Consider the following 17,573-nt stretch of genomic DNA (forward strand, 5'->3'; position numbering starts at 1 on the left):
TAAACTACTTCGATAAGTAAAAAATCTAAACAGTAAATAAACTACTAGTTAACTCCCTTCCAGCAAGCAAAACAAGATATTATAGATGTATTAAAAATATAAAAGAACCTCTATTGAAGTCTAATACACCCAAAAATATCTCGCCAACCTCTTTGTTAGATGATTCTCTAGATTTTTGAGTAAAAGAATTATTGACGTCTCTCTTAGCAAACAACAAAGAAATTCCTTCAATAATTGTTTGTTGGAATTCATCACAAATTCTTCCATTTGAATAGATGGTAAGTCTATCTTTTCTTCAAGAGCTTGTGATTTTCATTCGCCTAGTATATAATCAAATATAACACAAATATTAGAATAACAGTTTTGAAAAAGATAAAACCTAAAGCCAAGTTAACTTATACCTTTACAAGTTCTTTTCTCAACTCTATAACCTCCCTGGTCAACATATCTAGACTATGATTTGATCCATTCGTCTCCAATTTCAAGATTTCAGAATGGTAATCACGAGGTTCAGAAAGCCTGAAATTAGATACCTCATCTTCACTTGCCACTATATTCTCAAACTGAAATTAAAATACAAAAACAAATAGATGTATTAACTTGAGTTGAACTAATATATATATATATACGTGTGTGTGTGTGTCATAAATTGTATTAACTTTGTATAAATACCTTGTGTTTCGTAGGCATGAGGATGCTATTTTCAATATTCTTTTGCCAAGGACTTTCAGAAACTGTTTTCCACCTCAAAATTCTTGGAAAGGAATCAGAAATTCGAATAGCTAAATCTTCATCGACTCTAGAGCAACACTCAAAAATCTAAATTTGAAGGGCAAGAGGCAATCCACCTAATCTATAGTACTAATTGGTTGAATTAAGCTTGTGCCTCACATTATTAAGCAACTTCTTGTAGATATCTAAACTCCACGGGTAAGAATTAAATTGTCCACTTTCCAGAAGGTAGAAATCTCTATTACTAATTTGGTATTCATTGTTCTCATATGAAAACAAAAAATCATTAATAAAGAACAAAACAACTAGTGAAACAGTGGAATCATCATCTATAATTTTTTTTGCTAAAAATAATTCGCGTAGATAATTCTTTTAAACAGTGATTTGTTCAAAAAAATAATTGCTTAACAACCGACAAGGAGAATCTGAAACATTAACAGAGCAGCCATCACTAACACAATTTAAGCCTATAATTAACCCAAATTTTCTAAGCCCGAAAAATAGCCTCCTCTCATTTAATTCAACAGAATACACATCATCTGGTGTGTGTTTTAACCCTTTGTTCATAAGGCAATGAATAAGTTAGAGTTGTGTGGTCACTTTCGGAAGGTCAAGAAAGTAACCAAAACAAGTATTCCTAAACAACTCAAGCTGTTTTTTAGATAATTTTTTTTTATTTTCTCAATCACGTCGTGATTAGTATATGACGACCACCTACTTGAAGAATACAAAACATCTGGATATCTCCAGAATTTATGATTGTGCATATAAATAATATCAATCTATCACTATAGATAATTATAGGAGACCAAAGTAGACATGAAAAGAGCTCAAACTAAGCAAGTGATCACATATTTCAAGAAAAACTACAATTCAATACTCAACTTTAATGTGTGTGTAATACACATTTTAGTTCAAAGTTTAATTCATTTTTGTGGTGTACAGATCATTGAAGACTTTTTCCATTAGCTACAGGTTTCATTCGTCTCTAATTCTCTTCTAATTCAACTTTAATGTGTGCGTAATACATTTTAGTTCAAATTTTAATTCATTTTATTGGTGTACAGATCACTGAAGACTTTTTTCAATTAACTACAGGTTTCATTCGTCTCTATTTTCTTCTAATTCAACTTTAATGTATGTATAATAAATTTTAGTTCAAAGTTTAATTCATTTATATTTATTTATTTTAAAAAAGAAATAAATTACAACTACAAATGTAATAATTAATTCGGTTGTTTCAATATATCTTTAATACAAGAACATAGAAGCTAAGAGAATTGTAGAGCAGGAAGACATCATAATTATCTTTCTATGAGAAACAAGGAATGGAGAGAATGAGAATATACCTCTTACTACTTGACATAGTTAATCCAGTAGTAAACACTTTATCATTCATTTCTCTACTTGTCAAAATTTGATAAGAAGTTTTGACAAATGTTTCTGTTGCACCATTACATATTGCCACCAGCATTTCTCTCATTTCGCTTCATTCTTTGGATTTGTCAAACCAGAAAAGAATTTATTGTAGGTATTGATATTCATTGTTTTGTCAAGATAAACAGTAACAATAGTACTCACAAATACTTGTACACAATTACCTATCAGAGTATCAAAACTTTCAAGAAAAGAGTATTCAAAACTCGAACCCTGTTTAATAGAATAAAATGCCAATACCAAATTCCTGGCAAAACTCCCAACAATCACTCATATAATAAACTTGAGCAAATAAATTTAGACTATAATAAAAATATCAAATACACAAATATTTTCTTCAACATCTAGCACACAAGTTCGAAACAACAACAAACTAAGAAAATACACATAAACAAATTGAAAATGCTATCAGTTAAATAATGTGTTGGTAGAATGGCATGCCCGATATAGACTCTCTGGCAGAATTGTATTTTTGCACAATCGATTTCGAGATTTTAGATTCTTCTCGTGAGTAACTGTGGGTCTCACTTTCTTTGACTGAAATTGAGGAGGTAAATCATCAAAATCATCATCACTGTCAACAACTTTCTTAGATGTTGATGCAACATCAACTCGTTTTCTTTTTTATTTAGATTTAGAACTCAACTCAGTGGTTTTTTATTACCTCTACCACTCTTTTTCTTCACATGCATTGCTTGAAAATTTTGATTAACATCACCATCAACTTCTTCTAGAGATTGATTTGCAGAAATTTCCAAACTAAAAGTAGGATTGACATTCACTTCACCACCACCGGTTGAATCAACAATTCGAATTCGTGGGCTTCTTCTAGGAGAGTTCTGACCTTCCATTACAATTGTGCACCTAAAGCCTACGAGTTTCGTCTGAAACAAACAAAAAGATTTAGGAATAAGGAAAGAATGAAGAAGCCCTAAGAGAAGAGAAAGAGAGAGAGCCAGAAAAATGAAGAAAAAGCCCTAAGAGAAAGAGAGAGATAATGATGCCCTTTTCCTTTTTCCAAAATAAAAAAGTGTATGTAATGTTTTATATAATTAAATTATTGTTAGTAATTGTTAAAAATGATAATAAAATAAAAGTATGTTTAAAAATGATAAATATTTTTTAAAACACATTCAATTAAGTAATTTTTCCTTTTTTGTTACTTGTACAGTTACGTAAGAAGCCCAAAATAGACTCCTAATTACCCTATCTATTGATAGATTATAATTTTCAAAAACTAGCATAGTTTTATAACAATACTTATACAATCTCAAAAACAATAATTAGTATTATAGTGAATGTTTATTATGTGGATTTCTCGGGAGAAAAGTTAGGAATTCTACTTAAGGACCAAGTCAGTTTTCCCCTATAAATAAAGGGTTTTCCTTCATTGTAATTAACTCTAAAACATCCTTCAAGAGAAATAACAAGTCTTCTCTCTTTTCCAATTTGTTCTGCGTCCGAAATGGTTTAAGAGCAATAAATCTTGCTCTCTGTTTAATTGCCACGGATGGTTGACCAGATTGTGATAGTATCGTTGTGTGCTGTTTGTTATTGTCAAATAACATGTTTTTAATTAAATTAGTCTATTCCTAGGAGAGACTAACCAACTGAGTTGTACGGACAGGTAATTATGTTTTTATTTATTTATAAATATTTAATCCAATTATCGGATGAAAACCAACGACAAAGAAAATTTTATTACCATGCATGTGATAATGATAGAGGGACTCAAATCAGTAAAAATAAATAAGTATATATTTTGTCTCTATTCTCCCTTTAGATAATAGTCTAATACATGTCACAGAATGAAGAAAATCTTTCTAATTGTTAATGGTACAGTCAATTATCATCAACAACTTTGAGATGTCATCCAACTACTTGTGCGTGCTAAGATACGGAGGTTGTCAAAGTTGTATAAGGTTTGTAAAATGTTTTTTAATTTCAAAATTAGATGATAAATGATAGTTGGCAGACATAATTTTGAATTTCATTCTCTTGTTCTTATAATGTAATTACAAAGTGATATTATTTTAAAACACCTTTATATGGATAAGACGATGGATTCATGTTCAATCGCACCGAAAGAGTAAGATATCGAATTATATTCTCGATGCATCATGATGATTAGATAATGAATTTAAGTCTCATTGTTTTATGGCCTAAAACGCCTTTATATAGGTAAGACGATGGATTCATGTCCAATCGCACCAAAGAGGGTAAGACATCAAGTTTGAGTCTTGGGGTACCTTGATGAAAGATGTTGAGTTCAAGTCCCATCGATTTATGGCCTAAGACGCCTTATATGGATATGACATTGGGTTTGAGCCTCAATGCACCATATTGATGATATAATGATGACTAAAACAAGCTAATGTGCTTTTGATGAAAAGTCATGAAACCTATTCCACTGAATTTGCTCCATTCCTTAATGTGAATGTGATATCAGTGCATTATATGTCTGAAAGAAGACAAGTGGTTGAATAATACACATTAACGTGAAATAAGGTACTAAGTGTTATGACCCGCCACTTGATCTTGAAGAAGGTAGAAGAATCTAGAGTCTTGGAGAGGTTAGTGGAAGACTCTAGATCCTTATAGAAACTTGTAGAGAAGTCTTGAAAGACTTAGAATTCTCTAGAGTGTGTAGAGAATTCTAGAGAGGGACTTCTTTGTAAATATGGAGGGACTTGTATAGCAATTTTTATTTACACTTGGGCCCCTTAGGAGTAGTATAAATAGAGGGGGCATTCATTTGTAGCAAACCATCAAGCAAACAAGTATTCTTCCAAGCAATACAAAAGCCTTCTTCATAAAAGCTCTCTTGTCTTTCTTACAATCTAGCATTCCCTTAGCGATCTAGTCTTAAAGGCTTACTTGAGCTTACAAGATCGTGAAAGATTCGTGAGTAAGTTGTCAAGTGCCGCACGGAAGTCTTAGTGAAAGTCTAAGTCCGTGACAACGTGGTATCAGAGCGAGGTTCTACTAAGGGATATGGCAAGTGAGGGAGACATCAACGTCACTACCACCACCAACGTCAAGCAAGATGTTGGAAGGAAGCACCGCAAGGGAAGGAAAAACTCTAAGAGAAATGAGGAGGTGCCGCCTGAGCCTACACCAAGCGAGGCCCTAACATCCTACTCACCCTCGGCCACTGAGGTGAGTGACGACGAGCGAGGCGAGGAGCCCGTGGATTTCACGCCCGGCATGGAGTGGATTGCAAGGGTGGATGCTGCCCGGCAAGCTGTGGAGATATTAGGCAAGCGCTTGAACAAGGTCGACGGCAAGTTCAAGTCTCTGGAGGAGTTCACCCTTGAGGAGAACGACAACATCCGAAAGGAGTTGGAGGTGCGTAAGACTGCCGAGTACGAGATGAAGGAGGTAATCACTTCCTTGGAGTGTCGGCTCATGGACGCGCTAAGCACGATGGAGACCATGAAGGCCGAGATGGCAGCACTCAAAGGAGACGTAGATGCTGGGAGATGCATGACGTCCAGTACGGACCGGGAGGCCAAGATTGAGGCTCCCAAGCCACCAATGTTCAAAGGTGCACGTGATGCACAAGAGGTGAAGAACTTCCTTTGGCACTTGGAGAATTACTTCAAGTGTAACAAAGTGAAGAGCGATGAGACGAGGATCAACACAGCCGTACTATACCTCTCGGAGATGGCCATGTTATGGTGGAAGCGCAAGGAGTCCGAGATCGGGAAGGGGCTATGCACCATCAACACCTGGGAGCAATTCCGGGACGAGTTCAAGAAGGCCTTCTTCCCCAACAACGTCATCTATGAGGCCAAACGCAAGTTCCGGGAGCTGAAGCATACGGGTAGCATACGGGCTTACGTGAAAGAGTTCACTACCCTTACGCTTCAAATCCCCAACCTTACAGATGAAGATATGCTCTTCCACTTCATGGATGGGCTGCAGAGTTGGGCCAAGACGGAGTTGGAGCGCCGTCAAGTCAGCACCATCGATGAGGCCATCACCCAAGCCAAAGCCTTGACGGACTTTAAGCATGACAGGCATGACAGAGGCAAGGGCAAAGAAGTAAGGAATAGTCATGCCAAAGGTGGGGGAGATCGTGGTAAAGGCAAAGAGCAACATCCTCCACCCAAGAACCATGATTCCAGCAAGTCCGACGGTAGGAGGTTCGGGCGACAGGGCTACGCCGAGAGAAAAGAGCAGACCACGAAGGGCAACGGCTGCTACATATGTTGAGGTCCTCACGGCTATGCTAGGTGTCCGGAGATGAAGAACCTTGGTGACATACTGCGGGAGCGAAAGGACAAGGAGGTGGACCAAGGGCAGGGTTCGGACACGACTCAGCTAGGCATGATCGGGCTATGTGGAGCCATCGCGAAGCAAGCTGAGAAGGCAGGAGACTACTCTGCCCAATATGTTGACATATCCATCAACGGACGACCAGCTCGTGCCATGGTGGATTCTGGAGCAGAAGCCAACATCATGACCAAGACGGCGGCAGCAAGGTTGGGGCTAAGTTATGGGCCAAGCAACACCCGCCTGAAGACGGTCAACGCACCATTGACTCCAGTGTGCGGAGTCGCTCATGGAGTGGACATCACGTTGGGCAAAAGGCAAGGTAAGACAAGCTTCACTGTCGCCCCCTTAGATATCTTTGATATCATCCTTGGATAGGAGTTCTTCCAACGGTACCACACGATGATCCATCCCTACCTCTAACAACTCTTGGTGATGGAACGAGAGGGACCCTGCATGGTACCTCTAGTCAAGATGCCAAAGAAGGAAGAACAAGCCCATCTGTCGGCCATGCAGCTTGTGAAGGGCCTAAAGAAGGGGGAGCCGACGTTCGTAGCCACCATTGCGAGCTTGGATGAAGGCAATGGTGCTAAGGAGACATTGCCACCTTGCATAGAGAAGGTGCTTGAAGAAAACAAAGACGTGATGCCCGAAGAGTTGCCAAGGCACCTACTTCCAAGGCGCGAGGTAGACCACAGGATCGAGCTGGAGCCAGGAGCAAGGCCGCCCGCATACCCACCATACCGCATGGCTCCGCCCGAGTTAGAGGAGCTAAGGAAGCAGTTGAAGGAGCTCCCTGAGGCCGGTCATATCCGTCCATCCAAGGCACCTTATGGCGCGCCGGTATTGTTTCAGAAGAAGAAGGATGGCTCATTGCGCCTATGCATAGACTATCGGGCGCTTAATAAGGTGACCGTGAAGAACAAGTATCCCATCCCGCTCATTGCCGACTTGTTTGATAGACTTGGACAAGCCAAGTACTTCACCAAGGTGGATTTAAGGAAGGGCTACTACCAGGTACGCATAGCAAAGAGAGATGAACCGAAGATCACATGTGTAACGAGGTACGGAGCTTACGAGTGGTTGGTGATGCCCTTCGGCCTAACCAACGCACCCGCCACCTTTTGCACATTAATGAACAAAATCTTCCACCCCTACTTAGATCAGTTCGTGGTAGTCTACTTGGATGACATAGTCATCTATAGCAACACCTTGGATGAGCACGTGGAGCATCTAAAGAAAGTATTCCAAGTCTTGCGCGAGAATGAGCTTTTCATCAAGCGGGAGAAGTGCGAGTTTGCCCAACATGAGGTGCACTTCTTGGGACATGTTATCAGCCAGGGAGAGCTACGGATGGACGAAGCAAAAGTTCGGGCCATCAAAGAGTGGGAGGCGCCCACAAAGGTAATCGAACTTAGATCTTTTCTTGGACTTGCTAACTATTACCGCAGGTTCATAAGCGCCTACTCCGCTAAAGCCGCTCCACTTATTGAGCTATTGAAGAAGAATAAGCCGTGGGTTTGGAGCGAGGAGTGCAAGGAGGCCTTTGAAGACCTTAAGGCTGCCGTGACAGAGGAGCCGGTCCTAGCGTTGCCTGACTTCTCCAAGACATTCGAAGTGCATACGGATGCCTCTGACTATGCCATTGGAGGAGTATTGATGCAAGAGAGGCACCCTATCGCCTTCGAGAGCCGCAAGCTGAACGAGACAGAACGGCGGTACACCGTGCAGGAGAAGGAGATGACAGCCATCGTCCATTGCCTACGCACGTGGAGACATTACTTACTTGGCTCTAAGTTCTTAGTCAAGACCGACAACGTGGCCACTAGCTACTTCCAGTCACAGAAGAAACTCACCCCGAAGCAAGCTAGGTGGCAAGACTTCTTGGCCGAATTTGATTATGAGCTGGAGTACAAGCCGGGCAAAGGCAATGTTGTGGCTGATGCTATTAGCAGGAAGTTCGAACTGGCGGCCATCACCACAGCACATTGTGACAACCAGGATGCAATCAAGGATGGTCTGCAGCATGACCCAGAAGCAAAGAAGCTTATGGAGTTAGCCGTTCAGGGCAAGACAAGGCGCTTCTGGGTAGAAGATGGACTCTTACTTACCGCCGGGCGAAGGGTCTATGTGCCGAAATTCGGAACTATCAGGCGACGGATCATGAAGGAAAGCCATGACACATTATGGGCCAGACATCCAGGGCAGCATCGCACGAGGGCATTGATTGAGGCGATTTACTACTGGCCACGCATGCGGGACGATATTGAATGCTATGTGCAGACTTGTCTTGTGTGCCAGCAAGACAAAGTAGAGCAGCGCCAACCAGGAGGACTCTTGGAGCCCCTGCCCGTAGCGGAGCGTCCATGGGAGAGCGTGACCATGGACTTCATCACATGCTTACCGAAGTCTGACGGGTACGGGACGATTATGGTCGTGGTGGACAGGTTTTCCAAATATGCCAGCTTCATGCCCGCCACGGCAGGTTGCACTGCTAAGGAGACTGCCAGGCTATTCTTCAAGAATGTGGTGAAGTATTGGGGATTGCCAAGACATATCATTAGCGACAGAGACCCACGCCTCACCGGGAACTTTTGGAGAGAATTGTTCGAAATTCTTGGCACGAAATTACATTTCTCCACTAGTTTCCACCCGCAGACAGATGGCCAGACGGAGCGAGTCAATGCCTTACTGGAGTGCTACTTGAGGCACTTTGTGAGCTCCCATCAGAGAGATTGGGCGAGACTACTGGACGTAGCCCAATTCTCTTACAACCTACAGAGGAGTGAGGCCACAGGGCGAACAGCCACAAACTCTACATTCACTACCGGCCGCGTTCGAGGGCAAGAGTTTGGGGGCCTATCACATGGCCAAGGGCTTTGAGGAGCAGCTCGACACTGCCAAGTCTTATTTGGACAAGGCAGCGAAGAAGATGAAGAAGTTTGCCGACCGCAAGCGTCGTCCCACGGATTACCAAGTTGGAGACATGGTCTTGGTTAAGTTCAACCCCAGGCAATTCAAGGCATTGCGAGGCATGCATCAAAACTTGGTGCGAAAGTATGAGGGCCCGTTCAGGATCGTTGCCAAGGTTGGCAAGATCTCTTACAGGTTGGAGCTACCACCGCATATTAAGGTTCATCCAGTCTTCCATGCCAGCGTACTCAAGCCGTACCATGAGGACAAGGATGATCCTAGACGAGGAGAATCAAGTCGGGCGCCACTCACAATCACCGCCTCCCATGATCGAGACATCGAGGCCATTGTGGACTACCAAGCCAAGCGAAAACAGGGACAACAGGCCACTGCTATGTTCTTAGTCCATTGGAAGGGACAATCTCCGGAGGAGGCCACCTGGGAGAGATATGAAGACCTGTGGCAGTTCAAAGACAAGATCCGGGAGTTCTTGCAGCAGCAGTGTGCCGCGGTCGTCGCCACATCAGGTGGGGGAGAGTGTTATGACCCGCCACTTGATCTTGAAGAAGGTAGAAGAATCTAGAGTCTTGGAGAGGTTAGTGGAAGACTCTAGATCCTTATAGAAACTTGTAGAGAAGTCTTGAAAGACTTAGAATTCTATAGAGTGTGTAGAGAATTCTAGAGAGGGACTTCTTTGTAAATATGGAGGGACTTGTATAGCAATTTTTATTTACACTTGGGCCCCTTAGGAGTAGTATAAATAGAGGGGGCATTCATTTGTAGCAAACCATCAAGCAAACAAGTATTCTTCCAAGCAATACAAAAGCCTTCTTCATAAAAACTCTCTTGTCTTTCTTACAATCTAGCATTCCCTTAGCGATCTAGTCTTAAAGGCTTACTTGAGCTTATAAGATCGTGAAAGATTCGTGAGTAAGTTGTCAAGTGCCGCACGGAAGTCTTAGTGAAAGTCTAAGTCCGTGACAACGCTATCATAATTTGATTTGCTAAGATGATTGTGTTTCATTCATGAATAATAAATTTTTTTGATTAAAGTTACAAATACAAATCCATTCTCTAAGTGAATGTGGTGGCCGTGCATAACATATCTTAAAGAAGACAAGTGATTGAATAATGCACATGAATGTGGAATGAAAACTAAGTTATTATAATTTGTTAAACTTAGATGATTGTGTTCATTCATGAAGAATGAGGACTTATGATAATGATGAGAAGAATTATAGAAAATTCAAATGGACATCCATTAAAGGACTTAAAATTATTTTAAAGGGATAATAAATGAACTCCCCCCCACCTCCAAACTTGACGGTATAAATTACTTTAGTACTTTAACTACACGAGTGCTTAAATGTCCCCCTTAACAACTTTTAAATGAATTAAATATCACCTTGAGATCATAATACCACTCTCAGCTGCCACATCATCGCAATATAAGCACCACATCACTGTCATGTCAGCACCTTGTCATTAATCTTCTTAAATTAATTTATCCTAATTAATTAATTAAATATATTTTTTTTAAAATCAAAATATAAAAATGACCCTTTTTATTTTTCCTCCCCCCCGGCCCCACCCCCACCCAACCGTCACTTCTTTCTTCTTCCTTCTTCACCATTTTTGTCCTTCACTATTCTTCTTCTTTCTTCTTTCTCTCCCTCCACCCTCCCCCCATTTTCCCTTATCCTCTTCCTTTCTTTCATTTCCCTCAAAATGAGATAAACAAATAAGAATAGAGGCTTTCTTCCTCTAAAAATAAATCACCATTAATATATCTTAATTTCTCACCAAGATATTCATTAATGTCGAATTTGAGAATTTGAAATTTCAAAGCAAATATGTAATTGATATTTCGATGATGGGTATGCCGAATGGATATGGTAGAGTTGAACATGAAGATGGAGGAAAAAATAATGCTTCTATAGAGAAAGCTATATTGGGGAAGAATAAAGAAAGAAAAAGATTTTAAAAAGATTGTGGCAAATAAGAAAATTTACATATTTTAATAAAAGTTAATATATCAATAAAATAGTATTTAAAATATTAATTATATATTGACCTATAAAAAAGGCCATGTGTATGATTTTATAATTTCTTTTTTAAAAAAAATATCTTCACTCGCTTTAAGGAGAGTGCAGTCACTCTCTCTGCCACGTCACCCTTTCAGGTGATATTTAATTCACTTGAAGTTGTTAAGGGGGTATTTAAACGCCCGTGTAGTTATAGTGAATGTCTATTATGTGGATTCTTTGGGAGAAAAGTTAGAAATCCTACTTAGGGACCAAAAAAGTTTTCCCCTATAAATAAAGGGGTTTCCCTAATTATAATTAACTTTAAATTTCACTCCTTCCCATGTCGTCTTCACCAACACCATGGTATTAACAATATAAGGATAATTAATATATGGGTAAGTATGGTTATAAACATAATTGTAATTAATATACCAAACTAAATAGTGGATAAGAAATAGTCTCAGCATTACTAATACATCCTATTCAATATTATTCTTAAATTAATACTCTACCAAACGACCCCTAAGTCCATTAATTGATGCAACATACAATCACGTAAATTAAAATACACCAAACATACACCATATATACATTCCGCATATACCAGACATACACTCATTTCACAATCCGTAATACATACGGCATACATACACATAAATCACATTGCTTTGGAGCATAATTTAAGGAAAATGAGGATTTACATGTTTAAAATGATAAGAATACATAAATAGTTGAAATATGGAAATTTGATATGCCAAGTAAAGACAGTAAGGAACCACCAATTTGAGGCAACTAGTTTTTATTTGTAAGTGTACATGTTGCATATGGAGAGAAAAAAGCTACACATATTACATAGGGATAATCAGTAGAGGCTTTTCTTTCTGTAGAGTAACACCAAACTTTTCTTCCATATCTAACTGCATTGGATCCTCATCATTGGGAAGTGACCACTCAAAGTAATGGATCAAACTAGCTAAAATCAAGTGTATTTCTTGCCTAGCAAATGCTAAGCCAGGGCATATTCTCCTCCCTCCGCCAAATGGTATGAATTCAAAATCTTGACCCCTGAAGTCCACATTCGAGTCGAGAAACCGCTCGGGCCTGAAAGATAATGCATCTTCCCATGTATTAGAGTCACGCCCTATTGCCCAAACGTTCACAAACAACCTCGCGTTCTTTGGGATGGTATAATCCATAATCTTACACGTCTCAGGAGCACGACGAGGAATCAAGAAGGGAGTAGGTGGATGGATTCTCAATGTTTCCTTGACACAAGCAGCCAAATATGGAAGTTCAGTGATGTTGGATTCTGTGATAATATGATTTACCCCAATCTTACTTTTAAGCTCAGCCTGAAGTTTGTGCATAGCATCCTTGTTTCTTAGCAATTCTGTCATTGCCCATTCAATTGTTGAGGTAGTGGTGTCAGAACCCGCACCAATTAATTCCTGAAATTGAAGAACAAGATTGTGCCATGTCAGTCTCAATCAATTTTGACTAAAAAGTTCACGTATGCTTCATCAAATTTTTGATTTGATTTTTCATATGGTCACTTAATTAATAATTATTATTTCAAAAAATCATATTTCATTCTAATGTTCTTTCTACCAAGAAAGTGACATTCTAAAATAATAACTATTTATTAAGTGACCATACGAGAAACTAGAGCATATTAGTTGTAAGAAATTGAGAAATTACTATCAATAAGATATTGATCTGTAAATCGGAGAATCCACTATCAATCATAACATCCAAAAAATCAGAGCTACGACGACTAATTGCCTGCCTTTTTTCCTTTACAATTTCACTCCAGATGTTGATCAATTGATTCTGATATATTTCAGTCTGCTTTCTCAATCTCTGCAGATCCAGAGCATTAAATAGAGGATAGAAATCTGATATATTTGGCATAGCTCCCAATTCTATATATTTTCTTAAAACATGTTTGATCCCACTGGTGTTCCTTTCATAATCCAAATCACATAAATCTTTTGAAAAGAAAAGGTTGCCCAGTGTGTTTAAAATGGTTCCAAACAGAATTTCAGAAATCTTCACAGTTTCCCGTTTCCTGGACCTAAGAAAATCTATCATTTCCGACACTTTTTTCTCCCTCAGACTAATCTGTGATTCCACCGCTTTGGGTGAGAACAAATGTGTTCTACAAAATGCCCGTAAGAACTTCCAGTGATTGCTCAAATCACTGGACCACACAATTGAGTGTTGATCCATAACAGAGACTTCATATACAGCAACTCTGGGCACAGATCGAGCCGAGAGCAGACGATCTTGAGTCTTGAGGATTTCAGCTGCAGAATCAGGGGATGAAGCCACGACAACAATTTGAGTTCCCAACTTGACAGAAATTAAGGGCCCATGAATTTTGGCAAATTCTGCCAGGGATATATGAGGCCTTTTCCCAATCTGGAGAATATTTCCTAGCACTGGCCATGGTCGAGGCCCTGGTGGAAGGTTTCGAGATTTTTGTATAAGCTGTTTGTAGATGAGTAAGAAGAATGGAATCAAGATAAGGAAGAAAACTGGCAGCGGATACTCCATTGACAATAATGGCATACCAAATAACAACACAAGAATAATGAGCAATGTTATAAAATATTCTAGCTTTAACAAAATAAGATAGAAGGAATAAGATAGAAAGAAGGAACAGAAAGAGAAAATATAGTATTTGTGAGTCTATCTCTGCATTTCAATACATTGCAGAAGGCTATATTTATAGTCAAGGAAAGAACTAAAAACCAAGTGGGCAACTTGCCAACTTTCAGTGGGGCCCACTTGGGAAAATAACATTCATCTCCTATTACTCTCCCTTTCATGTCCATGTATAATGTGTTTCCTTAAAAACTCTATAAGAAATAATATATATATTTATTCTTAACACTCATATATATTGTGTCTCGTTAAAATTTTACTAGTAAAAATTTAGTGGAAAAAAGCCTAGTGAAGGAAAAGAGTATACATATCTGGTAATACGCCTTGAATGCTGCCTCATTAAAAACCTTATCAGGAAAACCCAGTGGGACAAAATCTTGATTAAGGAAAAAAGAGTGTAGCGCATATTTTTCTCCCCCTGGTGAAAACTTCATTTGATATTTTGAAGACGACGTATTCCAACCTTATATCTTAGTTTCTCAAAAGTTGATGTTGGTAATGCCTTTGTGAATAAATCTACAAGATTATCACTTGAACGAACTTGTTGTATATTTATATCACCATTCTTCTGTAGATCATGTGTGAAGAATAATTTTGGTGAAATATGTTTCGTTATGTCTCCTTTTATGAAGCCACATTTCAATTGAGTTATGCACGCGGCATTGTCTTCGAATATAACTGTGGGTTCTTTGACTTTATTTTCTAGGCCACATCTTTCTTTAATGAACTGTATCATTGATCTCAACCACACGCATTCTCTACTTGCTTCATGAATTGCTATTATTTCAGCATGATTTGAAGAAGTAGTAACAATAGACTGCTTTGTAGATCACCATGATATAGCAATTCATCTGTGTGTAAATAGATAGCCTGTCTGAGATTGAGCTTTATGTGGGTCTGATAAATAATCTGCATCTACAAAACCAATAAGGTCTGCACAACCTTTGTTAGTATAAAACAAACCCATATCAATAGTATCTTTCAAGTATCACAAAATATGTTTAATATTGTTCCATTGTCTTCGCGTTGGGGATGAACTATACCTTGCTAGCAAATTAACAGAGAATGTTATACCAGGCCTGGTTGCGTTAGCAAGGTACATAAGTGCACCAATAACACTGAGATATAAACTTCAGAACCAAGAATTTCTTCATCATCTTCTGGAGGTCGAAATTGATCATTTTCCACTTCAAGTGATCGAACAACCATTGGAGTACTTAATGGATTTGCTTTGTCCATGTAAAATCATTTTAAGATTTTCTCAGTGTAGGCAAATTGATGGACAAAAACCTCATCTGCTAAATGTTCAATTTGCAGACCTAGACAAAGTTTTGTCTTTTCAAGGTCTTTCATTTCAAATTCTTTTTTTAGCTATTCAATTGCCTTTTGGACCTTTTCAGGAGTTTCAATGAGATTTATGTCATCAACATAAACGACGAGTATAACTAACTCTGATTCTATTTTTTTAATAAAAACACATAGACAAATAACATCATTAATATAGCCTTCATTTATTAAGTACTCACTTAGATGATTATACCACATGTGCCGTGATTGTTTCAGACCATATAATAATCTTTGCAGTTTTATTGAGTACATTTTTCGAGACTTATTACATGCTTCAGGAAATTTTAATACTTCTGGGATTTTCATGTAAATTTCATTATCAAGTGAACCATAAAGGTAAGCTGTAACTACATCCATTAGATGTATTTTAAGATTTTTGTGTATAACTAAACTGATGAGATATCGAAATGTTATTCCATCCATAACGGGTGAATATGTTTTTTCATAGTTGACTCCGGGTCTTCGAGAGAATCTTTGTGCAATAAGGCGTGCCTTGTATCTTACAATTTTATTTCTCTCATTTCCTTTACGCACAAAAAACCATTTATAGCCAACTGGTTTTACACATTCAGGGGTTTGGAATACTGGTCCAAAATCCTCATATTTAGCAAGAGAGTCTAATTCTGATTGAATTGCTTTTTGCCATTCTGGACAATCACATCTACGTCAACATTCTTTGATGAATTTAGGCTCAAGACTTTTACTATCTTGCATGAGGTTAATTACAATATTATATGTAAAAATATTATCCACCGTAATTTTTGATTGATCTAGATTTATCTCATCACCAGTAGAACTTATTGAAAGTTCTTCATTCACTTGATTCTCGGGTTCATCGATTTCTTCATGAATATCAGGAGTACTCAAATCTTGACCTCCTTCAAGAGGTTCTTGTGTAGTATCATCTTTATTATTTTTCACGTTTCTCTTTCTAGGATTTTTATCCTTTAAACCCAGTGGTCTACCACGCTTCTGGCGTGTTTGGAATACAAAAGCTATGATACTTGTAGATGGTCCTTTGGGGACATCAAAACAGATAGGCATATTCACTGAAGGGATATGTGACTTAGTTATCTGTTTCAAAATCGATAAATGCATCTGGCATTTGATTTGCTATTTTCTATAAGTGGATGATCTTCTGGACCTCCTGCTCACATGTGCGGGTATGTGGATCAAAATGAGAAAGTGATGAAACTTTTCACATAATTTCATTATCTTTTTCAAGTTATTTTTTCTCTCCCCCTAATGGCGGGAAAAGTGTTTCATCAAACCGACAATTTGCAAATCCAGCAGTGAATAAGTCTCTAGTCAATGATTTAAGATATCAAATTATGGAGGGTGAGTCAAACCCAACATATATGCCCAAACTTTGTTAAGGGCCCATTTTTGTACATTGTGGTGGTGCGACAGACACATATACCACACAACTAAAAATTCTTAAATGGGCTATATTTGGTTCATGACCAAATACTAATTATGATGGAGAGTATTTATTATAATGCGTCAGTCTGAGACGTACAAGTGCTACTGCATGTAAGATAGCATGACCCTAAACAGTAATTGACAATTTTATTTTTATTAGTAAAGGTCTTGCTATCAATTGTAGACGCTTTATAAATGACTCTGCAAGGCCATTTTGAGTATGAACATGAGTAACAGGATGTTTAATTTTTATCCCAATTGATAAGAAATATTCATTAAATATTTGGGATGTAAATTCTCCAGCATTATCAAGGCGAATGACCTTAATTGGATAATCTGGAAATTGCTCTCTCAATATTATTATTTGTGCTAATAACTTCACAAATGCCAGGTTGTCAGATGATAACAGACACACATGAGACCATCTAGATGATGCATCTATTAGGACCATAAAATATCTAAATAATCCAATAGGTGGATGAATAGGTCCATATATATCTCTATGAATATGCTCTAAAAAGTCAGGAGATTCGATGACAACCTTCAGGGTCGATGGTCTGACAATTAATTTGCCTTGATAACAAGCACCATATGAAAATTCATCATTTGTAAGAATCTTCTGATAATTTAACGGATGTCCAGTTGAATTTTGAAGAATTTATCTTATCATTATTGATCCAGGATGACCTATTCGATCATGCCATATCACAAATGTATTTGGATCAGTAAATTTTTGGTTTACGATCATAT

General features: G+C 38.4%; 1 protein-coding gene and 1 pseudogene across 1 annotated transcript; both read right to left on the bottom strand.

The window, feature by feature from the left end:
• Positions 1-395: 395 nt before the first annotated feature.
• LOC129894587 (uncharacterized) lies at positions 396-2,215 on the bottom strand (annotated as a pseudogene).
• Positions 2,216-12,017: 9,802 nt separating this feature from the next.
• Positions 12,018-14,072, bottom strand: LOC129896772 (probable (S)-N-methylcoclaurine 3'-hydroxylase isozyme 2). Its single transcript, XM_055972734.1, has 2 exons — positions 13,086-14,072; positions 12,018-12,835 (listed from the first exon to the last, which is right to left on the bottom strand). The coding sequence occupies exons 1-2, from the start codon at positions 13,956-13,958 to the stop codon at positions 12,236-12,238; spliced, it is 1,473 nt and encodes a 490-aa protein (XP_055828709.1). The 5' UTR covers positions 13,959-14,072; the 3' UTR covers positions 12,018-12,235.
• Positions 14,073-17,573: the final 3,501 nt, after the last annotated feature.

Source organism: Solanum dulcamara, chromosome 7 (genome assembly GCF_947179165.1).
Source record: "Solanum dulcamara chromosome 7, daSolDulc1.2, whole genome shotgun sequence".
Taxonomy (NCBI): domain Eukaryota; kingdom Viridiplantae; phylum Streptophyta; class Magnoliopsida; order Solanales; family Solanaceae; genus Solanum; species Solanum dulcamara.

Bases quoted from the DNA above. Each gene is read 5' to 3' on its own strand.
- LOC129896772 (XM_055972734.1), bottom strand. From the start codon at position 13,958: ATGCCATTATTGTCAATGGAGTATCCGCTGCCAGTTTTCTTCCTTATC. The intron at 12,836-13,085 runs GTAATTTCTCAA...CTTCAATTTCAG, and splicing joins AGATCAATATCTTATTGATA to GAATTAATTGGTGCGGGTTC.